This window comes from Anneissia japonica, unplaced genomic scaffold, assembly GCF_011630105.1.
Source record: "Anneissia japonica isolate Jap-2015-1 unplaced genomic scaffold, ASM1163010v1 scaffold6792_len961167_cov158, whole genome shotgun sequence".
NCBI lineage: Eukaryota > Metazoa > Echinodermata > Crinoidea > Comatulida > Comatulidae > Anneissia > Anneissia japonica.
In genome coordinates this window covers 499,691-518,346 of record NW_022701523.1, presented here as the reverse complement: position 1 = coordinate 518,346, position 18,656 = coordinate 499,691, and the positions used below count along the sequence as shown (strand labels likewise).

Genomic DNA, 18,656 nt, shown 5'->3' with positions numbered 1-18,656 from the left:
AGACAGTATATATATATATATATATGCACAAACAATAAAAAACGAAACACATTTAATCACAACATTAAACTACCGTAAAAAGGTTTATTCAAAAATGTAAATACAACAGTGAAACAAATAAAATTCAATTAACACATTTGCAATGACATCCAATGCAGTAGCTCAAGGTCTGTGTACAGAAAGTAGAAGCCCAAAATCATCGTAAACCTAAAAGATACTAGAAAAGAAACACCACACACACTCCTTTACCGTGTACAGCCAATATGTACTCAGGATTATCAGATTATTATTTAATTAGCTAACAAGCATTAATTACACTAGGGTCAAGTGTCCACAATTACCTACGGGTGTATGTAATTGTGGCCAGTACATTCTTTTTTTTTTCATTGATGTATTGTGTTATAAAATGAAATTTTGGTATGTTTTAACATTTTACATTAATAAGTGTACTTATAGAGTTCAGACAGACTTCTAAAATAATATTAGAGTTCAAAAAGACTTCAAAAATAATATACAAAAAAAAAAAAAAAAAATAATAATTAACTTATTTGAATTCAATTATGTCCTGGCCATATCGTCAACAGCACCAATCAATCATACACAGGCATAGAGTTCATATTATTAACAACAGCGCCCTCTAGCCCGTCCACAATTACCCACACTACCGACTTGTCAACAAAACACAGCCTAGCCACAATACTAGCCTACCAGTTTACGGAAGCAGCCTTTACACTGTCCCTTTACATAATGGTTATGTAAAAAATACAACAATAATTACCATTACCTACAAAATAATAATAATAATAATAATAATTTATTCGAACATACACTTTTACATCAGTGGCACACGTCAAAGGACGGTGAGTTCCAAAATAACAAATTCAGATAAACCAAGCAACAAAAACCTACTAAATAAACCAGTCTACAAAGAACAAAATTACTAGTCTAAGCAAATTCACATAACCAATAAACACACCCACCCCCACCACCCCATATATACACACGCACCCCATCACCCTGTACACACATACAACTTCAGTATATGTAAATGCCCAACATAAAAGTCTAAGAAATCTTAAACACTACAATACAGAGCAAAACATCTTCATATAGAAATGTTCATAAGAATAGAACACCTTATCCAAGCCTGTTTAGCAAATGCTTTGCAAAACTTATCAAATAGAGTGTTAACATCCTTATTGAAAGAGTAATAATCACTCCCAAGCATAATATTAAGTTTAACATCATTATTCGCATTAGAAAATATATCCCAAAAAAGATGGTAGTTTCTTAGTTGAAGAGTACATTTTAATCTGGCAAATTCGTTGGATCTAATTATTGAAAGCAATACATTTCAAATAAGAAGTGCCTGACATTTTCTTGGCAATTGTCATCACAAATTGTACATATACCACTACTTCCAGGCGTCCAGCTACAAATCCTACCCTCGAGGGGGAATGTATTTGAGCGCAATATAAACTTAATGTTTACGCCCTCAAAATCTGTACTGTCTAACAAGTAACTCTCTAGAGTTAGGGATTTCTTTAAAGTGGCGTAATCAATGAGCGAAGACTTACTAACCATTTCTTCATTCCAACTATGAACAGAGGCTTCACTAAGAGCTCGCTTGATAGCAAAAGCCCAATATGGATTGGGTATGTCTTTGGCATTATGGATATGATCAAATAAATCATTAGCTTTGCCTTTATGAAAAATAGTTTCTACACAACTTAAAAATTTATAACTAAAGTCCCTAAAATTGCAATTAAAGCCAATCATCGGGTTAAGTAGAAGCCTTGGCCAACGACTTAGATCCAATTTGAGGACTCGATCTAAATAATTAATTTTAAAATTATTGTGGATGTCAGATATAGGTGTCCAACCAAGATCACCATATAAGGCTGTTTGAGGGGTGTTGCGGGATGCTATTAGAATACATCGCGCCATTAGAAGTTGTAGCTTCTCAAGTTTATCAATGTCATCTTTGCTATTGCTACACCACACAGAACTTGCATAATTGATTGATGGTAGAGCAATTGCTCTCCATAAAATGTCCCCATAATAAACTCTATTACAATCATTACAATTGTCAATTATAGATTTAATGTAAGCAATAAGGCGATTACCTTTCTTAACAACATTTTCAAAATGAAGGTGGTCACTTAAGTTTCGTGATATGAACACACCTAAATATTTATAAGAGTCAACTTCATATAATGATCGCCTAATTTCCATAGTTTTGTTTTATCAATACGTTTGCCAGTAACCATGACATTCGATTTATTGTAATTAAATTGTAACTTCCATGTTTTAGCAAATTGAGATGCTAAATCAAGCATTTTGGTCATCGCGCGTTCATTGTCAGCGATCAAGACAACGTCATCAGCCCAGAATAGTCCCCCCAACCAGATGTCATTAATTCTCACTCCAATATTACTGGATCTCAAAATTCTGGCAAACTCATTGATAAAAACACAAAACAATATAGGTGAAATACTACAATGGAAAAGCTACATTCACAACATCGCGGGAAGAACAAGGAAGGCGCAATTTAGATTTCTCTGCCAACGACTGGTCAGTAGAATCGATTTATTGTGGGTGGTCTCTAATTGGATACTATCCACAATTCCCCACCCTTACCTATTATATTATTACCCTATTATATATATATATATACATACATATATATATATATATATATATAATATTATATTATATAATGAATTCAAGTCTATGCAGTGGCATTTGATAATTTATGGTGGGCAAAAATTAGACTCAATTGTCTTACAATAAGACAATGAATATAGTCGCAATGCTAATGGAATAAACGTTACCCTAATTTTCCAAAATTATTTTTATTATGTTGAAATTCAAACTTACGTAAAGGAAGTCATGATCATGATCAAAAAACGGAAACAATGTTGATAGATTATAAATACCAGAGCTTCCATCATCATTGGTAGGTAGAGCAATGTCACCCTCAGCTGTTCCGTAAGGAAAGAAAATATCTAAGGAGATAAATAATAACAGTAATTATTAATAGAGTTAGCATCAATGGCATCTAACCTAAATGCAGTTATACAATGGTTGATTGCAACATTCTCTTATAGCTTGCATTGTTTTGCAGAAGGGAGAACTGAGCAATGTTATCGCGAGAAGTTTTCTTTAACGAGGGAATAATGACACCTGACTAACTGGAAATAATGTATACACTTTGAGAGGATTTGTGTTGTGACATTTGAATTCCCTGAATATGATGTCCAAATAACCATAATAATAACCATAACGCTAACCATTATACACTGCTTAATTTTATTAATAAGTGCATTGTTTTACCTTGGCTTAAACATTGTTGAAATAAAAAAAACAGTACAGAAGTAAGTCGATGAATCTTCATAATCAGGTCTGATCAGTGTGTATCCAAGGGTGTTCCAATATAATAATTTAAACTTCGTTGCAGTGTCTTTATACAACGTCTATTCATATATTTTTGTTGACATAGGGTAATGTACAGTTCATTTTCAATTTGTAGACGTGGCTATACAATAGTTTACATTGCTGATGGAACATTTGTTCACTCAGGTTACCAAGACTGTGTTAGGAGATGTAACAATGGAGTTATATCGTCAAATATAAAGCCCCTCCTTCAGACAGCATTACCGAGCTTTCGTTCGAGGACGGTGAGCGCACAGTACGGAGGAACCAACATATAAAAAAAAAAAAAAAAAAAAAAAAAACAAAAAAACACATTTCAGGGAGAAATCAATTGTTGTTAGTATACCCATAAAAGTACTTGCAAAGAAAGTTGTAAATATATAGGTACAAAGCTATTGACCTAGCAAACCTCAGTAAATGGAACACAGCGAAGTGGAATTCGGCGGCACGATTTTTTTCCAAGTTGTTTTTGTTTCGTCAATTCACTTTTTGTCACTAATCTATGTACTATAGAGCAGTGGCGGGTCAAGAAATTTGAAATAAAGGGTGCCCAGGGAGGGACTACATTACATAAGGAGGATTTATACCACATCGGCCCCGCTATGGTTGGGGCTGAGGTAAGTGAATTTATGATTAGGAACCTCTAGGTCTTCGGAAATGGTATTCTCTCAGACCTAAACTGTTGAATATAATTTTCTGTTAATCTCCATTCTTGTTGAAATGTAGCCAACCCCCCACCCCATTGAATCCGCCACTATAGTGTTGGTAAATAAAACAAACAAAGTATTAATATAATTTATTAAGCCCTACTATTTTCAGCCGTATCCACAATTAAAAATTGTTCTACTCACTCTATACCCAATAGACGTATTAGAAACAGAGCTACATCTAGTGGTGTTTAAATGCTTTCTGGGTCATGGGCCAAAAAGTTTTCCAACTATTGCATTAAAACACTTATTATGCACGGTAGTCCCATGACAATGATTTTTGCGTCATTTCTGTGTCAACAACTAAATTACAATGTGGTGTATTTTGATACAAGCATACAATCACAATGATCTGAAATAAAATCAGGTATACAATTTGAAGTCATTGCCACGCTTGTAGGCGTACAAGGCTGTTAAGCAAACAGTGAAAAGAATCATGCCGCCGGAATTACTTCCCGTTGTGTTTGTTCCATTTACTGTGTAATGTTACGTCAATTATCTTTTGTACTAATTTTAAAACTTTGTCTGCATTCCAGTAATATTTGAATTTGATGCTGCAATGTCTTTGAAATCGATCCTAAGGACCTCCAAAATTTTGAAAATAGCTATAGCAACCAGCAGGTTAATTCCTTACCTCATTTATATATTTATTTTTTTGTATGATGAACCAATCGAAGTTGCTGTTGTCCAAATTTAGATGGTCAAAGGCTCCTCTAGAAGTCTGGAAATAGTAAATATGCTTTGAAAATCCTTCATTTCAAGGCTTTATGGTTTAAGGGGTTTAAATGTTACTGCCACTAGTAATCAGTGCCAGCTTTGACCTGTATATCTTTGTACGACTCTAACCACACAGTATTTTATATTATTTTTTTTTGGTATTTCTAAGTATATTCAAAAGTAGTTAACATTACGTTTTTGTATGTTTACGTATTTTCAGCAGGAATAAATGCAAAAGTAATGTGCATTGTCTGTCCATAGGTGGCCAATGCGGTTCTTCTGAGTCCAGCATGCACCACCCAGAAAATTACCTGCTCGACAATAGGTGGCGTCCCTTTGGACCTTAGGTCCGCCTCAGTTGCTGCTCTCGCCACCCACTCCGGCAAAATAATGCTGCATCAGCCACAGATCTCACAGCCATATTTCTTAGCATTATTTGCCGTAATATAAGTTCCTCGTAAATTACTATCGTAAATATTTCAATTTTGTGCAAAGTGATTAGTCAAAACACATACCCATCACTAGAATATAGTTTGATTTCATGTATTTCGTCTTTGGAACACAAACTGGAACACAAAAAAGAAAGATACATAATAAACGAACCAATAAGGGATGATCAAAAACACGAAAACGAAGGCACTCCATATTCCTATACTTAGCGAATGAGAAAGACAGCTTTATAATTAATTCCTGATTATGACATCCAATCGTTCTTATGATAACACCTAAAGTCTGATGGGTTCCCAGTCAAGATTGGAAGACTGGGTAACCCATAGATACGATTGACTATTTTTCGGTTAGTCTTTGAATCAACAATAAAAACCTTGTTTTGATCTGCAATGATAACAGAATGAACATGGGCAAAACCCTCTCCGAGAGGTTCATATACTGAAAAAAGAAAGGTGATTGACTGATTTAAGGCAATTAGTATACTGTACAACCTTTTATTTTTGCAGCCCTATATTTTGGCAATTTTACCAATTGAAACATTTTGCGGCCTTTTACATTCGGGATTTCATAATTTCCTGTCGTTTTTAACATGATGCAGAAACCTACAGTTATGATTTTTTAGTTTATATTTTAACTAGAGCTCCTAATTTTGGTAGGGACTCTCGATTTCAGACCTAGACTTAGCTAGCACTACCACTCTATGGCCTAAAACACTGGCTGTGTGAAAAGCCTAGCATATAGCTTCACTTTTTGTACTCTTAATTTCATTTTCTATAGAGAATTTTTACACTTAGGATCGAATAGACCTTTCTGGAGTGTCAATCAAACTTAACAACTGACCAATCAGAACAGCGCCAGAAAGATGTTTAGTGGAAAGATCCATTGTCTTTCAGGTTCTCAAGCAAATGAATTTTTGCAATTTAATTCTTTGTGCAACAATTCCAATTTAGGGTACATGAGGCAAAAGTTCCCCTTAGCAGAAATGGTCTATTGAGCTGTCAGATTGTTGTGAGTGATCTTTCTCATGGTCCAGAGGGAGCTGTCAGCAGCTCCATAAACTTAATTGATTCTAAGAATGTCCATTGGGAGTTAACAAGAGAGTCCTAAATATGACTGGCTGGTGACATTATACTGTAGCCATCGGAATGTAAACAAATCAACCAAATACAATCACACACTTCTAAAGGTAATCCCATGGGCTTCATTGGCTATAAATAAATTTAAGAACCCAAAGACCTGCAACATACCAGCAAGATGTATTACCTAAGTTTTTGTCAAGAACTTAAGTGGTATGTACCACTTCTTCTAACGGAGAAATATGCAGCATGTAAACTGAAAAATTCATTTTTTTTTTCAGATAGTTTTCAGTTTTATAATGCAAAATTCTGCCATTGTCGGCAAAAGTGGGTTCACTGTATATTATAGCCTGTGCACACACAACTCTGAATTGTTTCGACATGGATGCTGCCCTCTATTTTGTATGATCATTTTGATTTTTGTTAAGTATTATAAACCAGTTCCCTTCCACGTAATAACACTTCTCAATCTGAATGCCAGGGCATTGTAGACATAAAGATTCGAGCTCTCCTTCTACAAACACATGGTAGAATCTGTGGTAAACTTGAAAGTCCTTTTCATTGGTAGCTTTCTCCCCAGGCTTCTTAAAATGCCAAGGTACGAGCATGTCTTGCTGTTTGAACTGAGTTCTGTTTGAGTGGACGCTAAGATCGGTATTTACTGTATCCTCTGATGTAGCAGATGCTTTCTGTGATCTTGATGGTTCTATACTTAAACTAGAAATACTTAGATCTTCTACTTTTGCAGTCTCTCCGTACATATCACTATCATCTTTGCTTGTATCTGTATCATTTAAAACTTCATTAAATTCCTTTAAATCCATTTTATATGACTGACCACCATGTCTGGCATCTGCTGTCACCTTTTTCAAGTATGTAGATTTCGTCTTGTTTTTTTCTTGTTCCATTGCCCACACAGTAACAAGAGCCTTACCACCAGGTCGCAAAACACGCAGAATTTCCATAAGCCCCTGTAGTCTTCTTTCCTAAAAAAATGTAAAGTGGCAGAGTCAATGAAACAACCAAAGTAAATAATTACCTGTTTATAAAGTGCCTAATATGCTAATAATAGATTTAGGCTCTTAGGATGGGATCTCAATGAATAAGGTGCAATACTTGCAGTATATGTGCTAATAAAATATACTTTTTAAAGGAATCAATTTTATCTTGGAATAACTTAAATATCTTATGCACTGTCATGGCTCATTTTTAATTTTCATTTCTTTGGTAAATTGTTTTCTGATTAGTTTGAAGATAGTTTATGGGTTAATTTTCTCTCTTTTTTTTTCAGATTTTTTAAGTGCTTTGAGACGATTTTTATGGTGTAAGGCACTATACAAGTTCATTTTGATTTCGCTGTTTGTCATAAAGCATCCTCATTGTTAACATCGCAGATCTCTGTGTCATCATCATCATCATCATATTTGTTGTAATTTTGTTGTTATTATTATAAGACCATTTTTGAAAAACCCAAAAAATCGTTAGGTCGGTAGGAAGACTTTTTTTTAAACCAAAATTGTATTTATGCTTAAAACAGTAGAAAATACACAAATAATACAAACATTTTTGATTCGCATTGGGTGCTATGCAGCAAAATAGGCTAGGCCATGACCCCCTAGCCTAGTCCAAAGCTATTACAGCTTTATTAACTCACGAAAAAAAAAAGATATCCTTCGTTGTAAAAAAAAAAAAAAAAAAAAAAAATGTCGATCTTTAATTTCGCAAAATTTGGGTCGGTCGGGCGTGGCCAACACAATATTTTGTTTTATTTTGCCTAATATACAGTGTTAATAGTGCAAATAATTTCTGACACTCGTAGGATGTGGGATTTTAAATATAAGGATCTAAAGCCCTGTCAAAAGTATCAAATTTGACAAAATTTGACATAAACATTTGACATGAATAAATAAGGTCATGATGACATCACTTCATGATCATATATAGCGACATCATAACCATATATGGGCATATAGCAGTTTTTTGTCAAAAACAAATTGATAATGGACAGGGTTTAAGCCCTTAAGACAATTTTTCAACATGAATATGCTGCCCTCTATTTTGTTTGACCACTTGATAGTGTGAGCAGAGCTTTAACAAACCAATGACTTACCAAAGTGGTAAAGTGATGAAGAACAGCAATACAAATACAGACATCCAAAGAATCACTGCGGATTGGAAGGGCAAGCGAGTCACATACAAAGGCTTGGTATGACTTCTCACGGCATATGCCAATGAGATTCCTACTGCGGTCACACCCAAACTATCAGAAACAAATATTATAACAATATCTAACATTTTAATCATTACTTATTTGGTTTGATAATAAAACATGATGTGTTTCTACCCTTTAAAAGTTTTTCTGATTTCCAACCATCATTTGGGACATTAGGCCTTTCTCTGGTAATTGCTCTATATTTTTATTATAATCATAGCTTCTGTAATTTATTGCCCATGCAAGGTCAGCTATACTATGCCATACCATAGGTATGCCTATGCGATTTATTGACAACTTGCTGGAAAACTAATTACCAATTTTGTTCTCTTTTTTGATTGAGTTTGATTGTCAGTTAAGGTCAGTACAAAGTGTGGTTCCTCAACCCGTCAGAGCTATTGCTGAAACGGGTATTGTGGTAAAGGGAATGGTAACAGCATGCATATCATAAAAACTTTAAAAAATGACACCGCAGTCAATAAAAAATGACTTATTATCACGGTAGCCCTACTGGTTCGTCTAGCCACAGTCACACAAATTACAAAAAAAAATAAATAAATTTAAAATTTAAATAAAAATCAAGATTCAGTATTATAAACCTTGATTATATATGCCATATCCTTATTTATTAATCAATTGTTGTATATATAAGGTATTATGCAATATTATAAATCATTCCATATTAGTAAACACTTCCAATTATTATTAATGGCCTTATGCCATTACATTATAATAAGGTACAATAGGACATTCCATTATAAAATTATAGACACAAGTAGCCATTACCTTATAAATTTCTGAATTAATTCCAAGGTATTTTCCATTCCCACAGCCTAGAAATAAATAAGCATACATAGAATTGTCATACAAAAAGTTATATGTCTATGTAGTGATGTTTTGAATTTTCTTTATATTGTCTTTAATGTGGGTAAATGGTGATCTATGGTCTAAACCTACTCATTATTAACTGCTGCAGATGGCCACATCCAATTGTTTTCTTCTTTCACACTTTCTGATTGTATGTTTATGTGTCAACTTTATAATGAACTGCAAGATGAGTTTAGATAGCCATCTTCAAGATAGAGATATCTTTAGAGGTCCCAAATATCAGTTACCTACTGTTAATCAACAGAAAGAGAGTTAATTATAATGTAGACCTTCAATGGTCCCAATTGATCAGCTTTTGTATCTACTGTCTGTCTGCTTGCAGGCATGTAAACTCTTTCCTGTCATCTCCCATGAAAGTTGTAAGAGTTAATCTAGTTTAAGGGAATGATGGGATGCATCATATAAAGCTGAAGATAGATATGAACAATCTTCAAAAAGTAAGCATACAAAATATGATGCTATGCCTATAGACCTGTCACTAAACCTGAACTAAAAAATAGACAATCTGTTACTGTACAGTTTTTTTTTTTTGTTTTTTTTTATTCAGCTTTAGGCACAAGGGCCAAGAATATGACAAACAGTGAACTAAATCACTCTTCAAAGTGGCAATCCCATCACAAGACTACAGGGGCCGTATGGGCCAGTACACCGGGTTAACCCCCTACTCATCTCGAAAGATGTACTGGGTTCTTTAAAGTGCACATGAGCATTGTGTACACTGGGCCTACAGTTTATAGTCCTTATCCGAGAAGTCTTGTTCCACCACCGGAACTAGCAGCGAGGCGGCCGCGAACCTGTGCCGTTATTGTTGGTTATAGTTACGGTGCCTCGCCTGTACCACTTGGCCATTCAACTCGCTTGGCTCACATAATTTTTGAAATATGTGATTGCCATTTGGGCAAGCCAGGCCAAGTTTGTACTTGCCCCCACCTATTCATTTTATTGTTCAATGGCTTTACTACCTTTTCTGTAATTTTTGTGGTGACGGAAATTTTGGTAAAAAAGCATCAAATGAATTGCACATGCCATAAAACTATCTCAAGATTATAACAAGAAGTTCCACTTGCATTAAAAAACAAATGCAGTACAAATAAACAGTAGCAATTACCCTGAAGACACTGGCATGACTTTTTTTCCAAAAATTATATTGGATTCTACACTCATTTTTTAGGGTCCTCTGTGGTATAGATGGGCGAAGTGCTACCCACAGACGGCATAAGGTCCAAGAGCAGATTTGTGGCAGCCCATAAAAATAAAGTATACTATGGCCAACCATACTATAAATTTGCTTCATTGAGGCCCTCAGTGTTGAATTCAGATGAAGAATTCAGTTTGACACCCGACCCATTATCATGCCCACCCTTGCTCAATGAGACTGATATAGTGCTTTTCTTTTATACTATAGTTCCTCACCTACATCCAATAGTACTGAACCCGCTGGTACCGTTTCAAGAAATTCAACGACAGGAGGCCACGCCTTGTACCTTGTTTCGCTGAAGTGAGGAGCTATGCTGTCATACACTGTGTGAACATGATTGGCCTCCAGGTTGGCTGCTTCTGACTCTGAACTCGGCAGCTTCACAGGGGTTTTGCCTTTGGTGTTGACCCCAGTTTTCTCAGAGGTTTTTAGATAACCTTGGCTGTCGCATCGTTCAGGGAACTCTTTAAAAAACAATCATGGGTTTTATATTCAACAATACAACATGAGTTTAAAAAAAAAAAATTTGACATAGAGGCGTGAACAGAACAGGGCATGTGATCATCACACCAAGCTGTGGGGGGTGACAAAATTGGCATGAACAAAACTATATAGGACTACTAGATGAGATTTTGCAAGGTTGTACCCAAATAAATAAATGTCAAGTATACCGTACAGACGAAATGCAGTGTCCACAAACAGAAAACAAAGAACCTCCGAGCTACAACTGGGCGTCAATTCCATTAATTGCGTCGGGCACCAAATACCTCTGTTGGGCCCCTGAATTGACAGCGCTATTCTTCATCAGATAAAATCTGATCTAATCATTTGTCTGTTAAAACTTCACAGAAAAATCTCATAGTGTGTGCCTGGTTTTACTTTTTTTTAAATGACTAAATATGGTCATGACATCCCATCTTGACCATATATAGGCACATCATGACTATATATATCATAGGGGCATGGAACAGTTTTTATAAAAAAAGAAAAAGTGTTAGTGTGAAATTTAATAGCATTGAAGTATTTAAAAAACTAACTGCATCGACAAGGAGTCCACTTTACAGATCTATATGTAAACGAAGTACGTGTTCTTCTTTGAACAACAGTCAGAGCCCCCTCACTTGATACATCTTTGGTTGGTATAACATCACTTTTCCTAGACACAATTCTGGATGAATGAAAGATACAAAAGAAAAAAAAAACATTTCATCACAAATTAAAATACAGAAATATACATAAATTCCTATATTTCTTTGCATAAACCCTTGATTGGTGATCAACTAAAGAATTAGGGTAGTGTAATGTCTGTAGGGCAGTATTAATTGAACATGCATTCGTTGTCGTTTTAAGATGGGCATAACTCGAGATCAACCCAGTCTTTTTTGTTAGAAATGTATTTGGTACCACTCCGAAATTAACAGTGTGAAAAGGGTATGTGCTTTACTCGACACTAGACTTAATACCCAGGTCACCTACGTCACATACTCAGCTCCCTGGGAAATAATCAGCACATAAAAATTAGGGGTATACATGGGTCCCGGCACCCCCCAACCACATCCCCCCCAAAAAAAAAAAAAAATGAGCGTATCACGACTGTAATGTCATGCACCATTTTTAAAAAAGAACAGTAATGTCCTATGTCAGAATTTAACAAACCCTGATATGTTGTTTATCACATGGTAATCAACAATTTTTGGCAGTGTAAAAAAAAGGATCTGGGCCCTGGCTGAGGCTATTTCTTTTTTTTTTTTTTTTTCTTTTTCTCTTTCTCATGTGTATCACATGTTAATCAACAATTGTCTTAATAGCAGTGTACAAAGAAGGTCTGGGGACCAAGGCTGAGGCCGGGTAAAATTAGAGGCCAATGGCGAATGGAGTAAACTAATCACATTTTGACATTTTATAAACATACTTTGATGTTCCAGTCATTACAAGGCACGACTGTTTGTAAAATAACCTTTGTGTTGAAATATTATTGTGTTTAAATAAACTAAATAAAACTAAATAAATTGAATGATTTTACAACATGAAATTGAACCAAGGAAAATCTATACACTGTGATATGTAAAATCATAAACATGTTTTGATTGGATTCTTACCCATGCGACCACAGGTAACGAGCTTCACCTGCAAAAATTAACAGACTTCTTGGTGGTACAACTACAGGTATTTGGTGACCACTTGGGTGGGTAAATAGCATAACAACCTACCAAAAACCGGGGTAAGTATTAATTAATGTGGAAAATTGTTTCTTTGCAAAATGAAATAAAAAAATTTAAATATAATCTTAAAACATAAAAAATGTATAAGACACAAAAATATATAATTTTAAAAGTAAAAATACATTAATAGTTAAAAAAACTAGAATTTAAAATATGCATCTAAAAAAATAGTTAGAGATAATATAATATTGTATAAAATAATATTGGGTATTACATATTTCAGATATAGTTTTTAAATGTAATCTTAAATATAATAAATCAAAACACACATAAAAGACTTCAAATTTTTTGTCATTTATTGTATTTTATTGTATGTGTAGGCACAGATCAGGTGATCAGGATAAAGAAGAAATAGAGTTTAGAAATTAATATAGTTGATTTTGGTGCAGTGGCGTATCTAGAAGTCTTGAATTGTGGGGGGATGGGGAGGGGCACGAAGGTAAAGCCTGTCTCTTATACACATCTAGATGTGTATAAGAGACAGTGATGACATCCCNNGATGGTAAGCTGGTCTAGAGGGCTCTTAATTAGACCACCTGCCAAGAGTTTGTCCGCTATATCTTGATACAAGCCCAAACCGCCAGGTAAGGGATTAGCACGGTCAACATTGTTAGTATCATAGCAAAATCTATAACCGTAGTGCTGTACCCTTCGCTGTTTCAACACTTGATCTGTAAACAGGAAGAAAAACTTGTAAATAGCAGCTTTCAATATTAGTAGACTCTGCCTTTAAAACAGCAACCATAACAACAACACAAATATTAATAACAACAGAAAGAAAAACAACAAAAAAGAATAGTAGGTCCTACAGTAATATACCATAAAACCTTGAATAGAAGCCATACTCTTTAATTTTTTGCAACTTTGTGGATGGGCCTCTTTTTTTCGAGAATAGATTGTTTTTGAGATGTGCTTCTTTTTCAAACTACTTTTGCAAAGTAAACAAGGGGGCTTCTTTTCAAAATTAATGCTGTAAATTTTGGGTATTACTACAATATAAAAACAATACTGTAAATAGGGTCAAGTGCTATAACATCATGGAGTTTATTAACCAGCATTAAATCAGCTAAACTACTGTGTAAACCAAGCATGTTTTTTTTTTTTATTGTTTCTTTAAAATTGATTCACAGTGTATGTACTGTACTATCTCAAAATGAAGCCCATGCTTTCTTGAAAAGAACATGGGCTTCTTTTCGAGGCTACTTTTTATATTTTGTTTGTTTACTAAGAACCACATTTTAACACAAGGTCTACTACAAGACTAACTTAGTGATGTTTTAGGAAAGTAACTGGATTCACTCTGCTGGAAGCTGACTTTGCAATTATATTCTTTTCAATTTATTTATTGAATGTTCATATATAATGTTCATAATTTAATAAGTGCATACTTTATCAGTTTCTTATCAAATTAAAAACAAAACAAAACAAAAAATCTTTGGTTACTAACCTGTTGCATGTGCACTGGCTTCCCACCGAAGGCTGTCAAGAAGTTGCTCTTCCATTGCCTCATCAATAAAGTCAAAGACCAAAGCAAGACCAGGGGGTAAAGCCATGGGGTCAGGAGTGTTCATTACATGCTCAGGAACTAAAATAAAAGGGGCGGTATAAAAAGCGCTAAAACCAGATTGTTTTATTAACCTCCTCAGGTACTGAGAAATTCATGAACTTTTTTAATGTTTTGTATTCCAACATCCCATGCAAACAAAGTACTCCAGAGAAGGGGTAATATTAAGTGGCGGATCCAGGAATTCAAAATACAGGGATCCACAGGGAGAGAATTTTTACGGATGGAGAGTGTAGACCACTAGATGGTTGGAGCCAAGGTAAGAACCTATTTATGAATGATTATGGCACCTCTAGATGGCTGGAAATGGCATTTTCACACTTCAATATGAATATAATTTTCTATTTTTACTAGAAGTGCTTTTATCACTTTTATCATTATCATGTATAACAATAAATAAATTCAATATAAAAAAATGGTTTTATGTTAAATGTATGGACATATGTCTTAACTGAATATAAATAAATATCATTATGAGTAGGCGTATACAGTACAATTGATGTGATACTGTACACTTTGCTAACTATGGTGTGGGTTGCTTACCTGCCCACCTGTGGTTTTATGGGTTTTCACCTGTCCACCTGTGGTATGGGTTGCATACCTGCCCACCTGTGCTATGGATTGCATACCTACCCCCTTGTGGTATGAATTACGGTATATACCTGCCCAACTGTGGTAAGGGTTTCATACCTGCCCATATGTGGAATGGGTTGCATAAAGTACCTGCTCATCTGTGAGTACGGGTTGCATACCTGCCCACCTGCAGTACAGTACAGTATATACCTGCCCACTGTGGTATTGGTTGCATAATTAATGCCCACCTGTGGTATGGGTTGCATACCTTGGTTAATGTACATCAAGTAAAGGATGACCTTCTCTGGTCCCTGCTTATCATGCAATTCATAAGCCTGCAAGTTCTCTAAAGCTGCCTTCGCAAAAGCGGACTCGGTAAAACTGACGAAACAGTACGACTTCCCAGAAACCATCGACACTTTTTGCAAACCACCGTACTGGCCAAACAATTCACATATCTCATGATGCTGGACTTGATTTAATAAACCACCATTTGCAACAAATAAATGCTGAATAGATAAAAAAAGAAAAATAAAAAATAATAATTTTCATAAGCATGTGTTTTTGGAAGATCTGCACACACTATAAAATTTCCTTTGACAAAAAATTGTTGTATGCCCAAATATAGTCATGCGGTGCCTATATCGTCACCCACATCACGAACTAACACAATCAAAGTAGATTATGTTAGTTCGTGAAATCACAGTAGCGCGTCAAAACGAGCGCGTATTGGTTGTCAAGCAATTTTGTATTCTTTACCACAAAAAAAGTCCTTAACGACAACAGCGCGTATTTTGACGCGCTTTTTTTATTTCACGGACTAACACAATTGAATTTAATTGTGTTAGTTCGTGATGTTAGCGACGATATGGTGTTCATGTGATGTCATCACAAGGCGAGACTTTTCTTATACCTTGTTTAGCGAATCCGCCGAATGCAAATACTGATGATTTCGAATAAAAATAAAATTTCATTTTAGGGCACCGCCACAAAAAATTTAAAGTTTTTTTTTAAATTTTTATTACGCCCTATGCCTTCTTGAAATCTCTAAAGATAAAATATGTATACTTCTTCCTAATTTATATGTTTGAAGCATTTGACTATCCCATTTTACATTCACCAATACAATTTTATTTTTATTTTCTCCTCCATCTGGATGTTTTTGCTAAATAAGAAAACATTTTTTTTTTTTTTATTCCACCCTCCTCCGATTATCTTTAAAAAAAAAATAATCCATATTTGGATTGGATTGGATTTATTTGGTGTGTAAACACCAAGGATAGCCCACGAAAGTCTAGAAGAAGACATATTTCCAGTGGGGTCCTTCTGGTGGTGATTGGGCAGTACACCGGGAGACAATCCCCTATTCTTTTCCGAAGAGTGTACAGCGTTCTTTAACGTGCACGTGGGCCATAATGCACACAGGACCAACGGTTTAAAAGTCTCATCCGAAAGATGGTGCGCTGTTATAACTTGTATTTCAGCCCTCCAGCTGAAATATAAGGAGAGGCAGCGATGGGAATTGGACCGGGGAACAAGAGATCTCCACGGTTCAGTGCACACACAGTGGCTACCACCAGATTAGCCGACTGAGCTTACTTACAAGTTTACGAAACAAGGTATAAAAAAAATCTTGTCTAATTTAATATAGAGTACCTTATAATATCTCGCATGTAAGACGGCTTAAAATAGAAAATAACGATCAAAAAACAGGCAGTGATCTTATACGCACGACATACAAATTCTAGATTTATTATTTCACATGAATTTACTACTGCAATGAAGCTACTACTGTACTTGTCAGTATGAGTGAATGCAACTTTAAATACGAGCAAATGAGATTTTGAAGAACATTTAAAAAAACTCATATTTTTCAAGATCAGCCTTGCACTGGCTCTGTTTTTAGCCAGCTAGATGTAGTATCAAGCCCATAAAAAGCAGAAAAAAAAAGTAGAAATTCCGACGATGAAACAAATGGTCCAGAAATCTTTTCAAACTCAGGGAGTGTCTTGTACATGAGTATATACGGTACTATTCAGTAACTAATTTTATATTTAATTATAAAATGTTCATATCCTAGTATTCTTAGTGTTTTAGCTTAAATTCCTTTAATTTATATCTTAATGCCTATGTAGTATGGTATTCTTGTCTTTATCTGTACTTAGTTGTTTGCATTGTAAAACTATTTAATACCTAGAATCCATGTTGCATTTAATATTCAGCTGACAGGCTTCTTATTCTTGGGTAGGGCCTACTACAGTAGTAGGCCCTACTGTAGTAGGCCTGGGTTCCTGAAAAAATAAAAGAAAATGAATATTTTGATCAAGATATTAGGGGCCTAGCTAAATATTAACCGATTCAATATTTGCAGTCTTCTTAACAAATAATTAATATCTCCAGTCCTCCTAGCTAGGCTCCTCCTGTTCTCCTGCCTAGGCCTAGGCCTGGTATTTCTCTGGCCGTATCACAGCCGTTTATAACTTACATGCCGTCCATCCAGGCGCCGGGCGTCTCCGGGAGCCCCGGGCGTCTCCGGGAGCTCCGGGCGCCCCGGGCGTCTCCGGGCGCCCCGGGCGTTTTTTAGTAGGACCCCCTAGCAGCAGTTGCTCGTCTGTTGAATTCTAGGCCTACCTCGCTAGGCCTAGGTGGTTATCAAACTTTAGATCAATATTTTGATGAACAATCTTGTTAATAATATCAAATATCCTGGCTAGCACTACTACTAGAAATGGGCCTTAATAGGCCCAAGGCTAGGCCAGCCATCTAGAAAAGACTAGCCTAGGCCTACGGATAAATATAGCCTAGCCTGCCCAAATGCTAGCCTGGCCTAGCCTGGCTACATAGGCCTAGGCCTAGTACAGGCAAGCTGTACCTATTATATATTTACACCTTAGTAATAGAGGGGAAAAAAGGGGAAAAAAAGAAAAAAAACATATACTCCACCTTCCCGAAAACTTGACTTTTATTCACTTTCCTGCTTTGCACATGTTTTGTCAGCTTCTCGTCGGTGTCAGAGTATGGGCGGCCATTAGGGCCAAAATAGACAAACATTGGCGTACGTATAATCAAAGAGTATAAATATTTATACTCTTTGGTATAATCCCACTCTCACCAAGGTAATTCAACAGAAGGACGCACATCTCCGCTCTCGAACATAGCGCGTGCGTACAGTCCTTTGATCTTTACTGTGGCATCAACAATCCGGTACTAGTTGTGAGTACAGCCGTCAATTATTAGTCTATGCGTGCCATTCGTTTTATGGTGTTAGTTTTTAATTTATTAATTTTGGGTACTTCGTAATGTCTGTTACATCTGATTTTTTTTTTACCGCGAGCTTGTTAAATGGTTCTATAAACTGCAATTTGATTTGTGAAAATTGATAAAGAAAATGAAAAGTTATAGCAATTTAAATTTTACTAATTTTATAAAATTTCATGTTCTTATGAAATATTAATCTGTCATTTTGACAATGTTGGCATAAGGTGCCGAAAAGGAACATTTGAGTATATACAGGACATTTATTGATTTTTACTGCGAAGTGAGTCTCATGAACGACAATTCACCACAATTTTGGTAAAATTATTGTTGAAATGGAGAATATATTTCAGTCTAAT

At 35.4% G+C, this 18,656-nt stretch overlaps 2 protein-coding genes across 2 annotated transcripts in view; both read right to left on the bottom strand.

The window, feature by feature from the left end:
• LOC117103592 (sushi domain-containing protein 2-like) overlaps nt 1-3,611 on the bottom strand; it is a 28,338-nt gene extending 24,727 nt beyond the window's left edge. The window contains exons 1-4 of the mRNA XM_033244174.1: nt 3,337-3,611; nt 2,881-3,008; nt 1,884-2,130; nt 1,582-1,703 (exon numbers count right to left, since the gene is read on the bottom strand). Coding sequence (XP_033100065.1) covers nt 1,582-1,703; nt 1,884-2,130; nt 2,881-3,008; nt 3,337-3,397 — 558 coding nt within the window. The 5' untranslated portion in view covers nt 3,398-3,611. The remainder of the gene's footprint in view (nt 1-1,581; nt 1,704-1,883; nt 2,131-2,880; nt 3,009-3,336) is intronic.
• A 1,775-nt stretch (nt 3,612-5,386) lies between these two features.
• Nucleotides 5,387-18,125, bottom strand: LOC117103591 (alkylated DNA repair protein alkB homolog 8-like). Its single transcript, XM_033244173.1, has 10 exons — nt 17,986-18,125; nt 15,311-15,551; nt 14,353-14,490; nt 13,365-13,576; nt 12,783-12,889; nt 11,721-11,851; nt 10,899-11,147; nt 9,384-9,430; nt 8,496-8,645; nt 5,387-7,371 (listed from the first exon to the last, which is right to left on the bottom strand). Exons 1-10 carry the CDS (start codon nt 18,091-18,093, stop codon nt 6,781-6,783), a joined length of 1,974 nt encoding a protein of 657 aa, XP_033100064.1. The 5' UTR covers nt 18,094-18,125; the 3' UTR covers nt 5,387-6,780.
• Between the last annotated feature and the right edge of the window lie 531 nt (nt 18,126-18,656).